The sequence below is a fragment of the Pseudonaja textilis genome, chromosome 1 (genome assembly GCF_049901715.1).
Source record: "Pseudonaja textilis isolate UNSWEBS1 chromosome 1, rPseTex1.2, whole genome shotgun sequence".
Taxonomy (NCBI): Eukaryota; Metazoa; Chordata; class Lepidosauria; order Squamata; family Elapidae; genus Pseudonaja; species Pseudonaja textilis.
In genome coordinates, this window is record NC_141990.1 from 95,743,483 (window position 1) to 95,768,485 (window position 25,003).

General features: G+C 34.3%; 2 protein-coding genes across 8 annotated transcripts in view; both read left to right on the forward strand.

Moving 5' to 3' along the window:
• The window catches only part of FAM184A (family with sequence similarity 184 member A), a 58,163-nt gene extending 45,066 nt beyond the window's left edge, over positions 1 to 13,097 (forward strand). For 2 of the 7 annotated variants that reach the window (XM_087942028.1, XM_087942036.1), the window contains 3 exons: positions 3,317 to 3,434; positions 4,140 to 4,244; positions 11,464 to 13,097. In XM_087942028.1, coding sequence (XP_087798154.1) covers positions 3,317 to 3,434; positions 4,140 to 4,244; positions 11,464 to 11,478 — 238 coding nt within the window. In that variant the 3' untranslated portion in view covers positions 11,479 to 13,097. Of the gene's footprint in view, positions 1 to 3,316; positions 3,435 to 4,139; positions 4,245 to 5,806; positions 5,955 to 9,781; positions 9,982 to 10,759; positions 10,851 to 11,463 lie in introns of those variants that run through there. The other 5 variants (XR_015745175.1, XM_026705436.2, XM_087942017.1 and 2 more) reach the window with 5 other exon arrangements.
• Positions 13,098 to 16,329: 3,232 nt separating this feature from the next.
• Positions 16,330 to 25,003, forward strand: part of MCM9 (minichromosome maintenance 9 homologous recombination repair factor) — a 39,504-nt gene continuing 30,830 nt past the window's right edge. Inside the window, exons 1-6 of the mRNA XM_026705432.2 lie at positions 16,330 to 16,430; positions 18,177 to 18,494; positions 19,968 to 20,284; positions 20,917 to 20,998; positions 22,311 to 22,511; positions 24,248 to 24,373. Of these exons, the coding sequence (XP_026561217.1) occupies positions 18,182 to 18,494; positions 19,968 to 20,284; positions 20,917 to 20,998; positions 22,311 to 22,511; positions 24,248 to 24,373 (1,039 nt within the window). The 5' untranslated portion in view covers positions 16,330 to 16,430; positions 18,177 to 18,181. The remainder of the gene's footprint in view (positions 16,431 to 18,176; positions 18,495 to 19,967; positions 20,285 to 20,916; positions 20,999 to 22,310; positions 22,512 to 24,247; positions 24,374 to 25,003) is intronic.

Consider the following 25,003-nt stretch of genomic DNA (forward strand, 5'->3'; position numbering starts at 1 on the left):
TTTCCAAAATGCAGCAGCCAACATGGTTTTGTACAAGCCTATATTTGCACATGTATTACTTCTCCTGTGGGAGCAGCATTGGCTGCTGATTTGCTTCTGGGTCCAATTCAAGGTGGTGTCACCTTCAAAAATCCTACATGGCTTGGGACCACATCTTTTCCCAGTCATATCTATTCAATCCACTAGAATGGAGAAGCAGGAAATGCTATAGGTCCCCTCTCCTAAGGAGGTCCATCTAACAGGATCAAGAAGGATCTTCTCCATGGTGGCTCCCTCCCTTTTCCCTGCAGAGGTAAGATTGACCCTCACTTTTAGAGACTTTCACAAGACCCTGAAGACATGGTTCTGCCAACTAGCCTGGGGACCCCAGACTGATAGGAAGCCAATTAAGTGGCTTATCTGATTGTTTTCATAGGGGGTGGGGAGAGTGGTATTGTTTTGATATTAAGATTTTATCCTTGTAAGCTACCCAGAATCACAGAACGAGTTGGGCAGTTATATTTTTTTAAAATAAATAAATACCACCATCCTTTCATTAGGACTGAACATCAGACTAAAAATGCTTGGTAAGCCTCTTATTTTATTTTTGTGCCTCTGGTTAAATTGATGCAATATTTTTAAAACTAATAACTCCCATATTACATAATGTTGTTTATATTAATGGTTTTAATTGTGTCTTCCCACAAACTTCTATGCCACCGTATGATCCTTATATTTCTGTTTCATGTTTCTTTTTGTAAAGTTAATTTCATTACACTGAAGCTATGTCTTCTAATTAGGTTTCCAGTTTACTTTCCCAATTATTAAGCACTGTCTTATCCTAAAATAGTCTATATTCTCATATCTTTTTGGATACTTTTATTATTGAAGAAAAATATAATGTCTTTGGGGAAAAATGCCAACTAAGGGCCTTTTAAAATTCTCAAGTGTTATAGTTACTGACTAATAATTATTGGATATCTTTAGTGAAAGGACATAATAGATTGTAAACTCTTGCCCAGCTCTTATTCATCTGAGTCTGAAGCTTAGAGATTAATATACAAGCAAACTTAAATAGATGTTTGTTTAGCTATGCTTCCTTTAAAATGGTAAGATTCCATTTGTAATGAAATTTAAACTGACAAACTGCCCGAAATAATACTTTTTTCTATTTAAGTTTTTCTTCTTGTAATAAAGAAGCATAGAGCTTTCTGTAAGTCAGAATAGTCTAAACCAGCAGTCCCCAACCTTTCTAGTTCTGCAGACTGGTAGCAGCAGCAGCAGAGGTGAGGGGATGGTTTTCTGCATGTGCCTGTTGCTTGTGCAAATGGAGTTTCGTGCATTCGCACACTTGCTTGCCGCTTGCACATCCCAAGGTTTGGGGAACCTGGTCTAAACTGCCTCTTCAAGAGAGGATAGAAGATTTTCTTCAATATAATAATATTTATCATAAAATATAATGAAATCAAAATTAGTTTTACTACATAATAACCCAATGTTAAAGCAGTAACTTTGGAGGCATGACCACCAATAAAAGCTACAGATTTTAATTAAATATAAAAGCATTTCATAAAAGTTTTTAAACTTTCCAAATATAGTCTGTTTGTATTTAGGGAATAAAAGAGTTCCATTACTGTATGAGCCTGGCTGATAGAAAATATGCTAGGTAGTAGTGAACCTAAGATGTTCTAGGATTAATCTTGAGGGGATTACGAATGCTGACAATCTTCAGAAAACCTGAATGAAGTTATGAAGGACTTTTAAAACCAAAGCAGAATTTCAAATTATGTATAGTAAGAAAAAGGCAATTGGTATGTTTAATATATATTTAGCATAATACAATCTGAACATCTCTTGCATGTTCTGCATCAACTGGGATTCATAAATTGACACTAATTGAGCCAGGTACTGTATTATAAACCATCTTTCCATTGGGCCACAGAGCAAGTTGGCAAAAGGTCTTCTGCATCTATTAAGTCATTTGAGAGGGCAAAATTCAGCTTTCAGAATATATTCCCTATTCATTTATATGGCTGCCCATCTTTCAACGAACTCCGGACAGTTATCAATTAAAAATTAAAAGACATATAAAATCATTTTAAAACTATAAAATTCAGCCAATTAAAACATAAAAAGCAAAAACTTGATGCCAATCAGTTCTAATATGTGTCCCAACACTTGGGGGTGGGGGAGCCAGATCTTCATATATACCATATTTTTTGCACTATAAGACACTCCAGACCATAAAATGCACCTAGCATTTGGGGAGGAAAACTGGGGGGGAATCTGCCTCTGCTTCCCAGCAATTTGCCTCCTTGCAGCAAACAGCAAATAGCCTGGTCAGCTTCAGCACAGACTGATTTAGCAGGAGAAGCCGATTGGCAGTTGGATCAGCCTCCTTGAATACCACCAATCAGCTGTTCCAGCTGCAGGGATCACCACCACCCATCGCCTGGAACAGGCCGAAAACAGGATGCACAGAGGCCGAAAACAGGGTGTGTGGAGGCTGAAAATGGGGCACGCGGCAGTGGCCGCCAATCAGCTGCTCATGCTAAATCAGGCTGTTTGCTGTAAGGAGGCAAATTGCTGGGAGGCAGAGGCTGAAGAGTGGGGGCTGGCAGGTGGGGCTTTGCCAACATTCCCTCTATAAGAAGCACAGACACTTCCAGCCACTTTTTTGAGGGGGAAGTGTGTCTTATAGTGTGAAAAATATGGCATATGAAACCCCATCAGAAAACTGGTTCTTCAATTGCATCCAGATCAACACACCTAATAATCCATATGAATCCATCATATCAGCTTATAGCTTCAGTTTGTTCAATGTTTACTTGTAGTCTATTAAAATCCATATAAAAGTCCAAAACCAGATAGCAACCTGAAAGGTTAATTCAAAAGTTATTAACCTTTCTACAAATTCAAGGCTCTGTTTTTTTGGCCTTTCAGTATTTTTCTGTAAATTAATTTATTTCCACTCACTCCTTTAATGCTTCTTCACTGTCTTTTTAGAACTTTTTGCAATTTTCTTAATTTCTGTTTTCATTCTGTGGTGTTTTGAGTGCTTATACTAACTTGTTTTTTTTAGTTGTTAGCATATACTTTCACACTCATTAGTTGATTCATTATAATTTTATTATTGAGGTTATGTTTTAACTGTAAATTATGACAGTATTTTCTTTAGCATAACCAATAAAAAGATGTTTATAGGTATGAATCTATATCTCTTTTTATATATAATAAATTTATTTATTGAATGAATCTGATAATATGGATTTACAGTATTATCTTTTAACTTCGACTCATTACTAATGCATTGGTGATACTTTTGTCTTCTATAAAGTTTAGAAGAAATGGAAGATAAATATCAAAACAGGGAACCAAGGCCAGAAGACCTGCAGCTTATTGCAGAGCTGAAAGACCTGATTGCTGAGAGGGATCAGCTGATAAAGAAGTTGATTGTAAGATAATTTGGTGGCCTTTGTTTTGAGCATGTGAGATGCTAGTAATTTTTTGTCAAAAATTCCAAACACCTATTACATGTGAAAGACAACAGTCTAAATGAAAGTGACTTTTAGTTTTAATCTCATTTATCTAAGCTGCACACACAATTTCATATCTCTTTTTGTACTCTTAAACAGTTGTTCATAATTTAGTCTCTAAAATAATTTAATTCTATTTAATCTCTCTCTCTCCTGTTTAGAACAAATATGTACTGGAATGTTACCTATAAAATTGTATCTTTTGTACTCTAAATCAAATGCTAGATAAATTTTAAAACATTCGGGGTATCTTTTTCTTCTGGTTGGCATCTATATAAACAATATATATTTTAATGTTTTCTAGTAAGTTTGTTCTGAATTTTGCTGATAAGAAATTTGCTAATATGAACCATTTGCTGCTTCCTGTATCATAATAGGGGAGAGCAAAAATTTGTCTTTGAACTCAATGCAAAATGAGAATGTTAATGCTGCTATAGAGAAGGATTATAGGAATGCCACAAATGATAACATAAATGGAACAAATGTTGCCAATCTTAGTTCAGTTTCAACAGTTTCATATTTGAAGTGAAGATTTTTTATTTTGAACAAAGTTTGGTCATACTAGCTAAATAATCAGAACTGAATATATTGAAAACAACATGAACATATTCTTTTCTTTATTAGGATGACAAAAAATTCTATCAACTGGAACTAGTCAATAGGGAGACTAACTTCAACAAAGTGTTTAATGCAAGTCCTAATGTTGGTGTTATTAATCCTCTAGTAAAGGTATGGAACATAATTATTACCTTAAAAGTTGAGAATGTTGGTTGGTAATATTACAAATAACTGAAGTCCATTAACAAACATTAGGCAACAACACAGGTTGGGAATAGGCAAGGTTTTCACAATATGGTCAAATTTTCTTAGTGAAAAATATAAGTTCCTATGTGATTTTATACAGTAGAACTGTGGCTGTTAGGGGATTTTTGGATGTGTTTAATTTAGAGTAATAGGTTTTAAACAGGATATATAAGTGTGTTTGTATAGTATATTTATTTAACATAGGATATCTTTTTTTAAAAAAGCAACATTTCCTTAGAAACTCAAACCCTGGTGACTTCCTGCCATCCTTTAATTCTCTTAGCAATTACAGAGATTATTTCATGCTGCTATTTTTTTACTTCCTGACCTCCTCTATAAGCTGTTGATAAGCCATCCAAGTAACTGATTTATTTTGGGCTTGTTTACATTTGAGGTGGTTCCATCACCTACGTGGGTACTGTATTTTAGAATAGTTTTATATTTTATTTCTCAGAAACCATTTGTTCCTGACAATTTTCTCAAACTGCATTGCTCATTATACCCATGTTTGCAACTGCACTTTGATTGCTAACATCCTTTTCCAAAATCAAATTTTGATGTTTATTTGGTTTAACATTTACTAACACTGTAGTTAATTAGATAGAAAAACTTAATAAAAAGATTGCTTCTCTTCCGTCTTCTGGAGCTTGTTATAAAAAGTCTCTTTGTTATGAAATTCTTGTTACATGGTAGCAATTCTGAATTCAGACTATTATCTTATTTGCAGTTATGTCTCTTAAGTCCTTTGCATATTAGCATTCCAGTACTGTGGAATGTATTTTCTTTAGTAAATTGTTATAAAAGAACCAAATGCCTCTCCCAGAAGAAAAAGCAATGGAATCCATGTTAGTCCAAAGGAAATAAACTCAAAATCCACAGTTGAAGAATACCATTATTGAACTGACTATGAAGTATGGAAATCATGGGCTATATTCTGTTTTGGTACATAAAGTAACTAATATTCAATGTTAGAAAATATGAATAATTATTGCTAAAATAATTCAAGATTTTGCTATATAATACATTTTCTAAAAAAAAAATTGTGCCATCAAGTGAAATAATTATATTTTTATACTTCCTAATATGATGCTGAGTTAGTAACAGACCACATTGCTTTCCTTTTTCTACAATTGTCATCTTTTTTTAATTTACGTTTATAGAGGATTGCAACGATTGTTATTTCCAGTTGATGTTCTCATAGCACTGGCTGTAAGGCAGAAAGTGAACATCTCTTTAGAATCTCGTACTTGAATTAGGTGTATTCTGTCTTCCTGTAATGGAACTCTTTATCATTATTACATACATGTGATTAATTTTTATTACGTGAGATATGAACACAAGTTTTGATTTGAAGCCTGTTTATTTTTTTCTATACTCAAATATAAACTTACTTCTTGACTTTTTAATTTTTTTGTCAGTTTTGGCACTGGAAATACCTTTACATCCTCTATGTAACTTAATTATATTTTTCAAACCATCTTTTCTAGACATTTGAACAATTCTTTTGATTCAAAAAGAGAAGGAAAACAAGCAGTTGAAACGGGTGTGTACCCTATTTAAAATAATTAAATGGGTCTGCTCTTGAATTATTGTAGAATGAGTCTATTCCAATATACATTTCAAATGTAACAAAAAAAGGAAAAGTAAGTAAGTAGGAGTAGTGTAAGGATTGTAGCATTAAAACTGGATCCTCTGTGTTTATTATTCAAATGTAATATCTGCTAGGTTTAATATTTGTCTTCTGTTTTAGAAGTAAAGTTTGAGCAGAGAGGAGGGCTGATACAAAATGTGTTTGCAATCAGAAATGCATAGCTGACTATGGGGGGGGAAATCCTCTCTGCGTTATCCCTTACTCAATAGTATGTTTTCCCCCAACACCTCACTGAAAAAAAATACAGTATTCATGTTCTTTTAACAGATTTTTTTTGTCTTTTTATGCTATGAGAGATGTATTTAAAGTAAAAAACCACAGGTTGATTGCAAATGATTACAAATGAAATAGTATCATTTACACTGCTACAATATTATGTAAATGAGGCAGGGTAATTGTACAGTGAAAGCAGTAGCCTGACAAGGTGTAAAAGCCATCAGTCAAATAATTGCAATCTGGTATTTTCTGCACTGTACTCCTATGTTTTGTTAATTAATAACCTTTTATTTCACAATAAAATACTATCAAACTAGAGAAGATAATAAAGCACTGTTGCAGTGTTTCAGATTTGTTTTGTTTATTAGTAATTTGCTTTTAGTAGGTTTTTCTCACTCTGCTTCTAACAGGAAGATGGTTTGCTTAGTTAACTCCTTCTGTTGTCACTGTAATTCTGAGGGGAAAATATATTACCAAATTCCTTTCATTGACATGGTTGGGGGTTTTTAATATAGCAGAATATTATTTTTTTTATAAAACCATGAAAGAAAAGCAATAGATAAAGTGAGATTATGAATGACTTTAAAGAATTTAAAAATATTTGTGTCAACTTGAATCAACAGTAAACAGTTACCAGGATCTTCAAATTAAAATGCTATCTCCAGTGCAGGATCATTTTGATTGTAAACAGGGAGCTGTGCCCTGGAGAACTGTATTACTAACTAAAATAGTGTTATACGTTTAGTTTGTGAGAAATCTTTCAGGTAAAATTAAGTGTTGTTTTGCAAGGTGATATGGCTTCTGTGTAGAAGCAACCTAAAACTGAAAAAGTAAGAGATCTTCAGCTAAAACTATTTAATTGGGGAGAAATCATTCCATTTAAACTAAACCAAAATGAAAGAAATTAGACTGCATTATTATCTACTCAAAATAAGAATTCTTAAAACATTTTATAACAGACTTTAAAAAGAGGTAATATCAATTAGTGCCAAAAAATTACTTGTTATATAAAATTCTTAGTAGACTATAGAAATCAAATAAATAAATCATATTAATAAAAGATAACACTGAATTGTTTTCTGATATGGAAAAACTTTTAAACTGAGCTTAACATCACAATCTCCATTATATTATTATAAACACTAAAAAAGAAAAAAAACTGTTAAATAGTATAGATAAGTATTTAATTTCTGACTCCCCCCTTCTTGGTGCAGCAACTGAGGTACAGTATTTTAATATAAACTTTACAATCCATCCTGTGTTTGCATTACTTTACTGTGGATACTATACCTGAAAGTATATATGAAGTTGTTTTGTTAAACATTCTTTGTTTAGTTAAATCTATTATGTGTATAAATAGGCCCTACTTCTTTTAATAAGAATTAAATAGTTTTTTGCCAGAGTAATTGAGGTTAGGTCCTTGCTTGACCCTAATCTTGATATAAACATTTACTGGCATCTTGACAGCTGGCTAAATCAGCTATTTTAAACATCTGTGCAAACTCACCATACCCATGTTAGGGATGGTGATTGGTTTTTATTTTCCAATTAACAGGTGATGTTTGATAAGAGAGAAAACAAAAAATAGAGAAATTCAGTAATCCCTTGGGCCAATCCTTATCTTGACCCACAGTAATTAAGGAGATTTACAAGTCAGGTTACTATAACAAAATAGGAATTGTCCGTGGATTCAATATTGTCTGCTGAAATATGTCTCTGTCAACTCAAATATATGTAGTGCTTTTATTTTACAATTTATTATCTATTTTTATTCAAATTATAATTTTAGTATTTTAAAAAATCTTAAATGCCATCTAGAGCAGCGGTCGCCAACTAGTGGGCCACGGCACACTGTTTCTGTGCAGCCTGGATTAATTGCTTTGGGGGGCTGTGGGGTGGCATTTTTCTCGGCCCACAAAATTTTCTCATGGCGAACCAGTGGGCCATTGCACACTGGTTGGCCATGAGAAAATTTTGGTGGGCCATAGAAAATGTCACCCCACAGCTCCCCCAAAGCAATTAATCCAGGCTGCGTAGAAACACAAGGCTGCGCCACCCACATGGCCCCACCCATTTACTCCTTACCTGGCAAACTTGCCTGCTAAGTTGCTATTTTTCCTTTTTCCAACCATCAGCTGTTCTGCTGTGCCGGAAAATTTAGATTAGCTAGGAAGCAGGAAATGGTTGCATTTCTTGCTTACTAGCTAGTCTTTAAATCTTCAGCTCTGCTTTCCTTAGGACTGAAGGATCTATTTTTCAGTACAGACTCATGGGAAGCAAATGTTATGTGACAGACTGAGCTAGCTGATGCAGATAGATAGATCACTGAATGATTCTGTGAGCAACTCAATCTGCCTGTCTGCTTTGCCTGATTTTGGGTAAAAGATGCTCTTTTTTATAAAAAAATCAATATTTATATAAATATAATATTTACATACAAGCCATGCCCAGCCAGTCACATGACCACCAAGCCATACCCACAAATTAGGCCATGCTCACAGAACTGGTTAGTGGTCCCTAGGATTTAAAATTATGAGTTTGGTGGTCCCTGAGGTCCAAAAGGTTGGCGATCCCTGATCTAGAGAACTTTGGCTATTGTGTCATTTAATTTTTTTAATTAATTAAAAGTATCTTAGCTGAATGATGAAGAAAATCATTAGTGCTTTCTGGGCTGCTTACAATATATTAACTGTTTATCGTGACTTGCTGTTAATTGATAAATTGGTTTTCCCATCTGTTTGAAGTTGAAGAATATAAAAAATGAATTAGTTGTACCTGGTAGACCATAATTAAGTTTCAAATTATTCTGATTCTGAATCATTACCTTCAGCAAAGTAACAAAGAACAGATATACTTGTATGATATTGAAAATAGGGAGCAGATTTTTCTGTGAAAATCTGAAGGTTATGGTATTAAAACCCTTAATCCAATCAAAAGATTTGTAACTTTTCAACTATTTTATAGAATAGTTCATTTAAGTGGGATATTGTGTGGCTATTGGAAGCATTTTATTCAACTCTTCAACAATTTTTACTCAACTGGCAGAATATAACAATTTGGTACCAATCTGGCAACATCTGCTATATTCTCTAATCAGTTAAAGCCAGAAAAATAAAATAAATTGAAATTAAATATTTTTGTTGCAAGTTCTTTTTTTCCCTGAGAAATGAAATGTACTGGGCCAAAGTTTGCTTATAATCCTAATTATTGATTTGTTTTTTTTTAATTTGTCACTTCCTCTTAAAATACATTGAAGCAGGTTTTAATTCATTTAATGGCAATCAGGAGCCATGATTATATTAGGAAATGATTGCAAATAGAAAGTAAAATCAGTTTTTCTGATACACTTAAAACTTTCCAATTTTTTGGTTGGGAGATTCGGAATTATAACAACACAGTGTTAGTTTTAACAGAAAGGTAGTTTCCACTGTTCTTCGGAAATTGGAGTTAAATAAGCTAAATCTACTAAAATTACTGAAAAGTCAAGCATTGTACTGCAGCAATCCCCAAGCCATTAATAAAGCATAATTTAAAACATCTCAGTAATTTCCTGATTTGTATACTCCCTTCCCTACATGTGTTATTTTTAATGCAGCAAAAGAAGAAGAATGATAGATCAGCAAACAGGTTTGTGAGTGTCCCCAATCTAAGTGCTTTGGAATCTAGTGGAGTGGGCAATGGACATGCTAACCGCCTGGACCCTATTCCTAATTCATCCATCCACGATATTGAGTTCAACAGCAGCAGACCACTTCCACAACCAATACCACCCAAAGAGCCCAAGATGGTTTTGAGGTGAGCAGAGTCTCACCAGTTTTTGATTTTCTTTTTTCCTAACTTGGAAAACAAAAATTGATTTCTTTTTAGTTGACACCCCTCCCATTTAGTTTAAGAATACTGGAGTATGGTTATTGTTTTAGAATCATAATTTTCCCACTCTATTTTAAACCTCTTTATAGTATCCCTTTTTATTGTAAAGCTTGTTGAAATATGATTCCCCCAATAAGTCTTCTTTCCCTTAAAATTTCAAAGTGTTATATTATTACCAATGCATTGTGTGCTTTCAGTTATTTACCTTTATGAACAGTTGTGTTAAATGTTTGTTATTTCTACCTGCCCTTTGAGAATGTTACAATCCCCCAAATCAAAATGGTATTTTGTAACAGTGCTTCTAACAAAATATTTACCATATTAGATTTGTATCAATTTTCCTCACCACAGAAAAAATATTTTTCGAAAACAAGCTTTGAGTTTATGTGAATATAGTATGTGCATGTATTACATACCGTTTAATGCTATGCTTCAGCATTAAAATATCAAGCTCCACTTTGCATTACAATTGGAATGTTTTATTATCTAACTGAAATATTATATAATGCTTGATATCCTGGAAAAGTAAATGTTTCTTTATTCTAATTTAATTCTGCTTTAATGCAATTTACAAAGTTGGGGCAGAAAATAGAATAGGAAGTTTTCACTATAATAACATTTTATTTCTTAACTTGAAATAGGAATCCCATAAAATGTAATCTTCCTTATTTTCCCTTTGCATGTTAAATGCATGTATGCTCAGACGCCATTAACAAGCATGTGCATGAATTCATGAATTGTGATGATGGAATTTCCTTACAAATTATTGTGTTCCCTGATTTGTCCTATAAACGGTAGGGAATATTTTAACATTCTAGCTATAAATTTTAATTATACTAAAGCAATAAAGTATATGTAGTGATTATATCATACAGGTTTACTTGATAATTGTGAGTAAAAAAAAGGCTTGCTTTGTACTGAATCCCTTGTGCTATTGTATCTGATTCTGTATGCATGCAGTTTCAATAATTTACTCTTAAGTGTGTCATATTTAAAGTATGTAATTGTTCAGTGCCAGATAATTCAGCATGTCCTAAAGAATATGATGTTTGCATCATATTTGACAACTAACTTGATCAGAAGAAAAGGATGCTAAAAGAGGATGCTCTTTAAAAACAAATTTTCCCTTGCTTTTTTTTTTGACAAAAGCAGCAACTCCAATTTTTTTTCCAAAACACTATTTTTCTACCCTGTTGTGTGACTTAGTGACTTGTCTATGCTGCTGATGCTCTCCAATGGAGTGGATGACCGAAAGTTGAAAATGGGGAATTAAACTACCTCACAGACTAATGTGACTTTGAAATTATAAAAACTGATTCTGTGCTATTTTTGTATGCTTTTTCCAGGCAATTTGCACCTTGACTCTTGGTTGTGGGTTAAATCTTTCTTTTCTTTTTATGAATCTAGCCCTCCTCAGACTGAAGCTTCCCCAATGGCTTCACCAGATCCTCAACGTCAGGAATGGTTTGCTCGTTACTTCACATTCTGAAAGATTATTTTGAATGGCACAGCATGGTGTGGACTGTACTGTTCATAATAGCATGATCTTAAAATAAACCCTTATGTGAAACAAGCTTTCTTGTAATATGTCAAACACTGTGAATGAGAACGTATTTGTCTCTCTGATTTGAAAATGCACTCTATTTTATGTGATACTTGTTGGAATCACTTGACAGTTATATAAATGTGCTTAATGACACTTATTTTTATTTAAAATTGAAAACTATTTAAACTTTGTAATTACTGCATAATAAAATTTCATAGAAGAAATGCAATCTTTCCTCCACTTTTCCTATAAATATGTATATTCTTTATTTTCAGGGAAGGTTTTCACATCCCATTTCTCTCTCAAATGCAATTAATTGCATGGTTATTATATATTAAAATAAATTCTTAATTTAAAAATCAGACAATGGCAAAATATGTTTAAATCCATATATTTTTAATTAACTTAGAGAACTAACTTTAAAAATTGTGGTTTATTCTAAAAGTGAGGAAGACTGCTAAATTATAATAATATATAAAGCTAGGTGGTGATAAGATTATAGTAAGAAAAATTACGGATATTTTAATGTTGAAATTCATCACCTTTTGTCATAAATATTTTATAAATACATGCAGAAGCAATGCTCTTTAGACATTTAGCATTTGGGGTTACTACATTAGGTAATGCTGTTAATTAATAAAGTGAAATTTATGGAAAGCTGCATTTTGAGGATATTATCCTTTTGGAAAAACTCAGGCATTAATGAAAAAATAGTGCTAAACAAAATAATTATGCATAATAAAGCATGCAAATCTTTCATCCGAGTTCCAGTTAACATTTTTCTCTTCCATTTCAAAATTAAGCCATGACCATGTAACCTTTTTCATCTGGAGAATGAGCCTGATTTTCCACTCTATTACACCGTCTTATAATTGTGCAGGTTTTCTGAGAGAAAAGATGTAATATACTGGCAAATCTGGTTTTTATATATTTTGTTGATACTGTTGCTGTTATTTCCAAGATTACCACAATAAAACTAACACTGGTAATCTCAGGGAGAAACTTTTCTTTGTTTTATGAATGTACTTTTAAGATCTGATCTTTGTATGCATAAAGGGGGATTAGGAAAATTGCATGGTTATTTTAAAAACAGTTTTTATTCTTAGATACAAAAATATAGCTCTCCATTATTTCTGCTAAAGCCTGACTGCGTCTTCCCATTATGCAACAGCATAATCAACCAATGGTACCACCAATAATATAGTGAATTTTATATGTAGCATATGTACAAAAAATTTCTATGTTTTCATATAAAATGTCCTAATCAGACTTTTCAAATTGTATCTCCTGTAAACTCATATTGAATGCTTCACTGGAAGCAATGTTCTAATGCTTTCCTGCTAATCTAAAGCAGCATTTGACAGATATTCTATGGTCTGTGTAAAGATATATACAGCCTTTACATTAGAAGAAAGCCATATTAAGTTAAAGTTGGATTTCTTGGCTGTTACCTATAATAAAATATACTGGATAATTTTGCAATGATGATCCAAAATACTATTGTGTTATGTTTTTCTTATTTAAAGTTGTATGATTTGTTTACCTTAATAACAAAAGATTGAGTGGAGGGCACCAGAATACTGTAGTTAACATGTTGAGTTAGAACTACTGGTAGGCAATCCCAAACTGAAGTCGATCAACAACCATGGAAACTCATTTGGTGACTTTTATCCAGTTGCCTTCTCTAAGCCCAGCTGACCTTATATGGTTGTTGTGGGAAGAAAATGGAGGATACTGTATATATCATCTTAGGCTCTTAAGGAAAGGTGGGATAGAAGTCAAATGTTAAACATCAAAACTGTAATAGTATTTTAGTGTTCTTGTTTACATATTTTTCCTTTTTCTAGTATAATATCAATGAAATCAACTTATCTTCTATACTGAAAATATGAAAGAAGACATTCATTTGCATATTTTACTCTGACGCAGCAATTTACAGAAGCTGTTTTATCACAAAACACAAGTCATTTCCCCATACCAAACTAACCCTCAAAATAGTATAATCCAATCTGTAAATGCATAGAAGCTTGCTTACATATTATATATCAAAACTATGGAAAACATTCAAAAGAACTTTGCAAAGCAAATTGCTACAAGTAAAGCTCTTCTCCACAATATATTAAAAAGTCACATCCTTTGGAAAGTTTGCATGGCTACTGCAATTTCCAGGGTGTACAGACAACTTTTAAACTCTGATAGTACCAAAGTAACTGTATATGGCTCAGGCAATGGGAGACAGCCTTCAAAGCAGTTTTACAAGCTTTCCCAAGGTACAGTTGCTTTAATATCTCAAGGTGAGTGCATCACCATGCCAACACACTTTGCAAGGCACCTTTTTCAAGATTTCACAAATCCTATTTTGTAGGAAGCTGAAAGTGAGCTTTTAAAAGACCAGTCATTTCAATATATGGCAAATACATACTGTAGATGAACTACTCTCCTTGCAGTCTAAGTCATTTTTTCCGTAAAAAATTCAGTTTCCGGTTAACCTTGAATGATACAATTTATTTTCATTAACTTCTAATGTTCAACCTATATATGTAAAAAGTTATTCTGTACATAGCAATCTGCTAATACTGTGGTCTCTAATATGGCAACTTGGAATGCTAGTGCTCTTGCTATGCAACAAGTTCTATGCTGCCTTTTATAATTTTCTAAATTTAAAAAAAATGGGTGATGCTGCAAAATGAAGTATTTATCTCCACTGTTTTAATTCCTGGAAGCACCTCTAGTTATTCTAGTAGTTTATAACAGCAGCTTAATTTAATGCATAGGTGTTAAGTGTATTAAATGTCAGGTATTTTGAAGCCACACATAATACCATAGTATCTTCAAGGCAATATACATTTTGTGGCATCGTGTCACTTTCTAAAACATATTTAAAAGCATACTTGACTTATGACAACGTATCATGGGCTTCATTACTATACCCTTAGCTTCATTTCTACAAATGTAAACATTGGTAGATTGAGAAATCTATTTTACTTGTATTTCCTTTTTACTTTGCAAACTTTTTAAGACATGAAAGGAATCTCACACTATCAAACTGATAATTTATCAGGTTACTGTGTTTTACCTGCTCCTTTCCTTGTTATCGGTTTGTCTGTTATCTTTCCTTCCTCTTATTGGAGGAATGGTATTGCTGTGTTTTATTATTCAAGCACCCTATTTCACTTACAACATTTGGCAAAGATTGTTCTATAGTGCTTCTGACCTTAAAGCTATCACATTTAAAAGAAAAATGCTAGTTTCAAAGTTTCCCTTGAAAATCCAGCCATTTTGACTGTCAAAGCTAGAATGCTCAAACCATTCCTATACCTGGGATCTACGCCAATATTTCTTCTACATATTTCTTACTGTACAATTGCCCTACTTGACATTTTCCAGTGGGATGAGATGATGTCATTTTTGGTTTGTAATCATTGGCTTTTAAATGATAATACAACTGTAATGGAAAAACCTGTTAGAAATAGAAAACAACTGGAAGTTTTTACCAGAAGGATAATTATAGGACAATAGACTTATCCAGAAGTTTTCTACTACCAGCACTACCACCATTCAATGGTATAGAAAAGATTTGTTTGTTCATGCAGTCATCCAGTCCCTTCCATATAAGCCTATAACTCAGACTGACATAATTTCCCATGAGGAAATGCTGGTTACTGATTCCCATTAAGAAATGTTGGTTATATCCTGCAGTAATTATTCTACTATACTGACTTTTCTTAATTAAAAAATGCAGTTTTTAAGTGTGCAATCCTGTAATGCATCTTATAAACTAAAGCAAGCAAAGTATATACAGCAGTGTAAAAACGAGACAATTCCCCAGACATTGAAAAATGTTCAGCTGTAGGGCCGCATGTGTGTTTAACTGATACGAACTCAGTAGGAACCCTAAAGACAGTTGATATAAAAAAGCAAAACGGTGGGACTTGAGGTTCATTGTTCGTACTTCCAAAACGGGATCCAAGTCTTAACCTTCCGGAGGACTCCCTAGCCCGCTTCATTTCGCTTTTTTCTCCCCTTGTGTCTAAATCGATCCGACGACAAAGCTCTCTTCGCACTACAGTACTTTTTTATATGTGTGCCTTCTAATCTAGACAGAGATTCCTAGCAAGTTTTCTTGGCGAGATTTCAGAAGCGGCTTTGTCCTTCCTGCTTTTTCCTAGTGCTGAAAAATGACCGACTCAAGACAGGACGAGACCTCCCGGTTTCTACCCTGATACCTTAACCCCTACATCGAATTTTACTGTTCAAAAATAATATACATAAGGAACAGGTGGGGAGGATAGAAACGACCACCGATAATTCTGCTTTTTTCTTTCCGGTCTACAAGAGAAACAGCGCTCTGCTTCCGCCCCCCGCCCCCACGGCGGGAAAACTCCATGGCTTCCCATTGCCTAACTGGAGGATGGCTTCAATTCCCACTCTCTAATTTTAAAGTTCAATACTGCAGCCCTCCTGACACCTATACACGGAGAAGCAGTTTATTACAACCCAATCAAAGAAGTGAACTACGGAGAACAGAGCCGGCGAGCCTGGCGGTTTTCCTTCGAAGGGCTTCATTTACTCAATAAGGCTTGGCCACCGATAATCGTCGCGCCCCGCAACCCTCGCGCGCCCAGGCGCAAGCAGTCCGAAAAGGAAAGACACCCGCCCTTTCCCCGTCTGTCATCCAGCACCGAAGCCGGAGGAGAGGAGTCAATCTTCGCCGGTCCCGCCTCCTCCTCCTCCTCCTCCTCCTGCCGGCTGGTTCCTGCCGCTTCTTTTTTGCCGCCAGACCGGTAAAAGGTTTTTCCCGCCAGCTCCAAGCTTCGTCATACGGATGGTAAGTCGCGTGGCGTGAGAGGGAAGCGTCCCGCACCGGGGAGTTCGCGCTGCTCCACTTTTGCAGCGCGGCTCCGAATTTCTCCTTTGTCGAAGCGGATTAACCCGCTGGCGTGAAACCTGAGGGCCAAACTTCTTCTGCTTCTTAATTGAGCCGCTCGGATTTTGCCCGCCCCTTCTTCAGCCCCGCCCTCATTACTTCTGATTCTCTTAATGGATATACCCTGCAATAGCACTTAGGCTTATATATTGCTTCACCGTGCTTTTACAGCCCTCTCTGAGCGGTTTGCAGAGTCAGCATATTGCCCCAAAAATCTGGGTCCTCATTTGACCGACCCCTTGGAAGGATGCGGTGGGGAAGAGGTGTCTTTGAGCTCAATTAGAGCGGAAAGACGCTCCACTTGCGCCAAATGCAGCCTTGGAACACACACACACACACCCCTACACATGCAGAGACAAACCACACTCACCTGAACCTGGAGAGGAGCAAAAATCTTTTGAGATATGATGCTGCCCTGCCTTTTCGAAATGTTTAGATCAAATTCTTATTTATTTAGTTGTTCCATACTTTACTGCAATTCAGGACTACTCTCAGAATTATTGATTTTTTTTTACCAGTTTAGTAAATCTCCTTTCCTGGATTTTCTGAAAAATACCTGTTTTCTCTATTTGATTTTAAATATGTATGCATAATACCAGTAGCTGGTTAGATCGATAATTAGAAAGCACTAAAATGAATACATTTAATAATAAAACAAAACGTTGCAAGTTGATAATCCAATAATTGAAATGAAAATGAAAAGGGAGACAACAGGGAGCAGAGATAAACAAAAATTGGGTCTGAACTTGCAGTTAATCTAACAATCTGTTTTTCTGCCTCTGTTGGCCAGATGGTTGTGGAAGGCTTGATACAATAATTAATATGGCTTCTATAGCTACCTAATGCTCACAAGAATGCTCAGGAATCCTTTCATGAAGATCCGATTGAAATCACACCAAAAACAACAGTTGGAACTATCCTGTATTTGCCCGATTCTAGAGGAGTAAGAGGCAATTTGCTGTTCATTGTTTCACATATGTTTATATGTCTGCAAATTAGGAATTTTGATATTTTTTTCTGTATCGATATTTTTTTCTGTTAACAAGAAATGTTTTCTTCTGCTCTGTGGAGTTACTGCTCTGCTGTACTGTGTCTTATGAAACTGTTCAACGCTTTAAAAACCAGAAGTGTAAAAAAGACCTTTCAAAACTGAAGCTCTTCAGTTTCTAGAGTTCTCTTATAGAATCACATCGTTTCACCGAATTTTACAGGAGATGCAGCTATTAATTCATAGTTCCCCCAATTCTGTTATTTCTCTTATAAAGCAAAAACTCATCAAGAAGGTTAAGCTATAAGACTTGGTTACCATCAAGAACCACTCATCTGGAAACACCCTTTTAAAATTATTATATATATTATATTATATTATATTATATTATATTATATTATATTATATTATATTATATTATATTATATTATATTATATTATATATTGATTATTATATATACACAGCGTATGGACATAAATAATATCACTGAAATGTCAGGAGACATTAAAAAGGTTTTATCCAAGAAAGGAAGCAAAACAGAGAGCAAGGATTCAGAGGAAGAGCTGAAATATAATTATGAAGCAAATTAGTTTTATGCAATGTGCTAGAAACATAATTAAGTTAGTTTAATATTGTCTTGTATCTCTCCTAATTATAGGACTCATGATGGTCTTAACTACTGAGCAAATAAACCTGATTGGACAAGTATTTGAATCATATATTCTGGCATATCACCAAAATGACATCTTGCAGATTTTAAGGGAAAAAGATGATGACACCCATTACCCAGTTATTGTTGATGCATTGACACTTTTTGAAACCAACATGGAAATTGGTGAATATTTTAATGCCCTCCCTAATGAAGTGCTTCCTATTTTTGATAATGCATTGCGTAGAGCAGCTGCAACAATATGTCAGTCAGCTTCCCAAGCTCAGGAATTCATCATTAAACAGAATCTTCATGCCAGAATATCAGGTAAATTGCATTTCTCGTGATACATACAAATCTTGGTTAGCTTTGTAAAAAGTCTCTGTGGATTATGTAGCAAGTGTAAATGTACTTTTATAGCAAGGCTGTTTTTTTCATTAAGATACCCTTACTGCACCTGCCAAACTTGAACAGTAACTTTCATAATTTCCTTTTAGTATTGGTAGCTGAGATAAATGGAACAATTTTAAGCCAGAAAAGGCTGACTTAGAATTTGAATCCAAGAGCACAACTGTTGAGTAGACTATTGAGAATAGGGATCTAGATGCTTTTTCCTTTCTCAAGAGGTTTGGGGTGGTTTATAGAAATTCTGTGTCGATGCATGTACACCCCGTCTTCCTTCTTTCAGTGGTAATTTTCTGCATATCTCGCCAGTTCCAATGCTTTTTAGTTATATATCTAAATCTTTATTTATATATATACAGTACCATTGATGGCACGCTCTTTTTCCAGTTTCAGTTCAGTGATTTAATTTCTCTCCTTCACAACAGTCAACACTTTCCTAGTCAGTCTTCATATCTCTTATAATTTGTTAAACAAATGGGATAGGTAGGAGGTAGGTAGGTAGGTAGGTAGATAGATAGATAGATAGATAGATAGATAGATAGATAGATAGATAGATAGATAGATAGAGATAGAAAATAAATAAATAAATAAATATATCCACTCTGCTTATATTTTATTTCTAGATTCCAAATGCTTGTTTGATGCTTTTTTTCTGACAAGAAATGCTGGCAGTTCTTTGAAACACTGTATCTCTTTCAGTCTTCACATGATTAACTTGTGCTTTAAAATAGGTCATATAGTTTAAACCCGTAAATAGAGGGAAAAGGGTATTACAGGGAATATATAGGGGAGGACTCCCTTGTTAATTTTATAAAGAGTATAGTATATTTGAATCTATAGAAATATAAGGTAGCCTTAAAAAGGAAATTCTGATGAAGGTTTTTTTTTAAAAAATTCTTTTTTATGAAGTAATTTTAGATGACTTAGCCCACTAAAAATTATATATTGTGTTTATTGTTTTCATGTAGCAAATTTCTTTCTGATGCTGAGTCTCTTTAATGTTTGCTGTGAAGTTTTGGGTAGGAAAACTAGGTGGTGTTTCTATAATTTTTGACATACTATATCCTTAAATAAGAAATATATAAAAAATGATCAGCAAACTTCAACATCTGATTAGACATTGATCTTACACATTATACAAACCCGTTATTTTATTCATCTGGTTTTAGCTTAGCATGCTATGTGTAGCGAGCCTCTTTAGATTCAATTGATTGTTTAATCCTTAGCATGCTATCAGAAAAAAGTACTTGGTCCCCTGGTAGTATATTTGATTATCCATAATGAAATGAAATGTGTGAATCAAGAATTCTTCATGCCAAGTTGCTAAATCAAAATTAAGAGTTAGTGGAAACTGCCAATGAAATAATCTCTCTTCGTTGTTTGTTGTTTCGCCAGGTTTACCTGTGTGCCCAGAACTAACAAGAGAACACATCCCAAAGACTAGAGATGTGGGGCATTTCTTGTCAGTTACTGGCACTGTTATTCGGACCAGCCTAGTGAAAGTCCTGGAATTTGAGCGGGATTACATGTGCAACAAATGCAAGCACATCTTTGTGGTCAAGGCTGACTTTGAACAATATTATGCTTTCTGCCGTCCATCAACTTGCCCTGGGAAAGAAGGTTGCACCTCCTTAAAATTCACTTGTCTCTCTGGAACCTCCTGTGCTCCCAATAGATGCAAAGACTATCAAGAGATCAAGATTCAAGAGCAGGTTGTAAAAAAAAAGTGTTCACACAGATTTGTTGGCTATATGTTTCTTGAGGGATTTAGTGGGTAAATGGTAGAAGCCATTTAAGATCCTTTCTCCATGTTACTATTGCCTTTTCCATTATGTGACAAATGTTTCATAGAGAACTTAGCTGATAGAAGTGTAGAGTCACATCCATGGCTTTTTTTGTTCCCTTTCTGCTATATCCTTGTATCCGATAAATATACTTTGGAAGACCCAAAGCTTTTAAAGCAGGTTTGTGGAATATAGGGTGAAAGGATTCCATTCTGGTTATTCTCTCAAAGGCAAGCATGCTTCTAACCGGAGTGTAAATGCAAGGGAATCTGCTTCCGAATCAATCATTCAGTTTTATTACAGTCACAGATCAACATTGGAATCTGCTTCTGAAGAAACATACATAAGATAGACTCTAATGGAAATATAGATCAAATGAAAGCAGATTTCTAAACAGTTGCTTGTCTGAATTCCCACAGGTTGATCACTATTTCTAGTTGATCATACCTTCTGTAAAGTTGGTTCTCATCTGGTAACTTACATAAATTTAGTTGTAGTCCTTGAAACTTATAAGTATTTGCCAACCTTAAAATAAAATAAATAAATTCTATGTTGTCCAGGTTCAAAGGCTTTCTGTTGGAAATATTCCGCGTTCTATGATGGTGGTCCTTGAAGATGATTTAGTTGATAGTTGCAAATCTGGTGAGTTCTGTGACAGATTCTTTTGGAAAATAACTTCATTTTAGCCATTCATAATTAAAGAATAATTCAAATTAACATTTTAAATGAGTTCTTGTCTATTAGTAATGTACATGTTGTGTTGTTTCATTGTTACAGTTTTATTGATTGTATAACATGAAATGCCATTGTCTTAGGTCAAAACTTCAAATCATATGATGATTGGAATTTAAAGTTTCCAAGTTTCAAAAGACTATTTTTCCATAAAGGGAGCATTGCAATACATGCTCTTCTATGCTAACACCTTTCCACAGAATTTGGGCCAATGTGTTTAAAATATTGTTCCCAGTTAACAGTCTTTATTGTCTTATGTTTTCATATAGATTTAAAAGAAAATAAAACTACATACAAATGTGTGGCGGGGGGGTGGATTGTAGATTCTTCTATGTGCTTACTTTCTTGTTAACATTTTCCTGCAATTTTTTAAACAGTTCAATAGGCAGAGCTCTCTGGATTTAGAATCACACACACACCCAAAGAGAGAAAATATAAATTGTGTTAAAACATATCCAATAAAATAACATACAAAAGACATTACACAACTTGGGCCTTGCTGGTCATCACCAAATATAATTAAAATATAATTAAAAGCCTGATGGCAGCAGCATGCTAACATAGGGATCAATTGAGACTCTCTAGGAAGTGTTCCAAAAATTGTGCCACCACAGAAAAGTCTGTCTGCTTTGTAAACATCCACTTCACCTCCTTTGGTGTGGAGAGACTCCTCAGAAAATAGTAAAGTCTGAGTAGGTACATGCAAGAGAAGGCACTCCAGTTCATCCAAAACAGATTTCAAAGTAGCTGCTTTGTAATTTCCTCAATTCCTTCTCCACCTCCTTCCAGAGATTTGAGTTACATTGGTCTTTTTTTAACACTTGAAAAAGGATTCCTGCCTTTTGTGAGAAGTAGCATATATGGTGAGCAGCTTAGCATTTTTACTCAAAAGGTTTTTGAATTCCTTTAGAATCCTGGAGTGGACATCAAATCATATGATGACTGGCCAGAAAACTATTGCCAGTTAGCGTAAACAATAATGTATTAAATTAATACAGAACTTAGCATGATATATGAGATCTTTATTTTCCCAAATGCCAATAATTATATCAGTTGATTTTTGACTTAAGATGGCATTTCACATTGTCCGATCAGTATAATTACAATATCAGTATAATTATAATACTAATGAAACACGTACATTACAAACAGGCAAGACGTCTATACTAACATGTGCCAAATTTTTATGACAGTTCTTGATGTTTGTTTTTGTTTCCCTCAGGTGATGACATTACAGTTTATGGAGTAGTGATGCAAAGATGGAAGCCTTTTCACCAGGATTCACGCTGTGATGTAGAAATTGTTTTGAAGGCCAATTATATTCAAGTCAATAATGAGCAAATTATGGGAATCACAATTGATGAGGAAGTTCGCAAAGAATTTAAAGATTTTTGGGAAAGACACAGGAGTGACCCTTTAGCAGGTATGCAAATTTTTTTAAAAAAATTGGTATTGACAGCTTGATTTTGAAATGCACTGATTTTGTGCTTTATAATCAAATTGTATTCCATGCTCTGTAAAATCTGATGGGGAAGCTTCATAGATAATAATTAAATTAAATGAGGAAAAGGAATAAGAATAGTTATTTTTAACAAAAAGAATGGTGGGTAACTAGCTTAAAGCATGGTGTTTTAAATTTTAACCATGCTATGTCTTGTTGGGTTGATGAATAAAGAGACATCAAATAGCAGCCTTCTCCAATTTAGTACGCTATAAATTCATTGAACTGCAGCTCCTTTTATTAGTTGTACTGGTCAGGAATGATGGAAATTGTAGTCTTGGAATGCCTTAGATTGGCGTACCATGCACTGCTGTTGTGGAATTGAGATGCTAGGTTGAACACAGAATGCAAATGGCCTTGTTTATTGCTTTTTCATAGTTGTGATCAAAGAAACAGGAGACAGACGCTGGCATATGATCAATACATTTTTATATACTATTTATCCCACCCAGAATTCTATGTATTTTCCTAAGTTGCATGTAGAACTTTTGTAGAAGTTCCAGTTCATTTGACCGGAGACACCCAGAGGTGGGTTTCTACTAGTTCTGTCCACCTCTGTAGAACCGGTTGCTCTGAAGAGCAGCAGACATAGAACCGGTTCTATGTCTGCCGCTGTTGTGGCCCACCCACCCACCCCGGCTCTTACCTGACCTTTATTTTCTGCTTTTTCAACTGCAGCTGCTTTGTGTGACACAGCTACAGTTGAAAAAGCAGGAAAAAAGGGCTTTTCCAACCGCTGCGCACTTGCACGCAGCGCTGCTCAGCTATCCGGGCAGCTCAGCAGCTTGTAAATTGCACTCGTGCGACTCGCACATGCGTACATGATGCTAATAGACAGAACCGGTAGTTATACCAGTCGGATCCCATCCCTGGAGATACCTATTCCATTATGTGTCTGTTTCCAATTAAATGAAGGAAGGAAGCTTTTGTTGGTGTAAAAATTCTGCACCTGGAATAGAACTCTTAACAACCAATAATAATCCCTGGAATCCTTCTTAGAATCTTTTATTCTACCCTTTTAGAATATCAAAGTTTTACCCAATGTGTTGTCTGCCAGTTTTGAACTACTTTTCATTATTATTAAATTTCTATGCTGCCTACCTCACTGGGACCCAGTTCATTAGACTCAGTTAAGGTAAAATGTGATTAGGAATGATGGGAGTTGTCATTCTAAACATCTGGAAATAATGATTCAACAAATCAATGAATACATTTAACTTAAAGAAAAAACACATTCGCCCTATTATCTGTCAAATTATCCAATAGAAAGTACTGGATCTAGCAATTTATTTTTCATTATAACTGAGTCAAAGTGAAATTTGAGAAAACATCACAGTGATTTCTAAATCACCTATATAAATGCTAAGATGAATTGGGCATGGCTAGTACTTGGATGAGACACCCCAGATTATAGTATTGTCTAGACTGAGAAACTGAAAGTATTGTAGAAGGAGGAAACAGTGGCATTGTTGCCTTGAAAATTATATAGATGTTCAAAAAGTCAGCAAGATCACTGGAAATCAAGTCAAAAGAGACTACTGATCATTTTTTCGGTTTAAACAAAGGACAGCATAATAAATAGAGTCAAAGGTGGGATTGTATGTATGTCAGAGAAAGATCAAAGTATATTAATCTATTACTCTTTTCATACTTTGCAGGGAGGAATGAAATTTTAGCAAGCTTGTGTCCTCAGATTTTTGGATTATATCTTGTGAAATTGGCTGTAGCTATGGTACTTGCAGGAGGGGTACAGAGAACAGATAATACCGGCACCCAGGTTAGAGGTTGGTATACAATATTTTCTTCCTTCCACACTATTAGAACACTTTTATTTTTCTCTCTATTTGTTAGACATTGGCCTGAAAAATATATTTAAATTTAGATTAGACGGTGTGTGTGTGTGTACATTCTTAGGGAACTAAACAGGTTAAGGATTCTATTTCATGTTTTCACAAGTAATAGAAAGGGCAAGTTATCATCATAATGCTTACAGGCAGAATCAAGATTAAAAAGATGACATATACATATCTTTTACAATTTCTAGAACCAAAATATGCTTTATTATAAAATGTATATACAAAAAGCATATGTTTCCTACCTTTTTTGCCCTAACAGAATTTATATATCTTATTTAATATTGTACCTTACTTTACCCAAAGCAAATTTTTGTCTTTGAAATTAGTAGCCATAAATATCATACAGTATTATTGAAAAATTGTTATTGCTATGCTATAATATATGTTTAATGTAAACAATATTTTAGGCATAGTTAATGCCATAGTCTGAATTTTGATGATGATGACCTTGTTATACACATCTTTAAAAAATGCAAAAGGTTAGAAAGATCTGAAACATAGAAAGTGCTCAACAGGGATTCTTCTGGACATGATACTTAAAATACATAAAATTGTTTG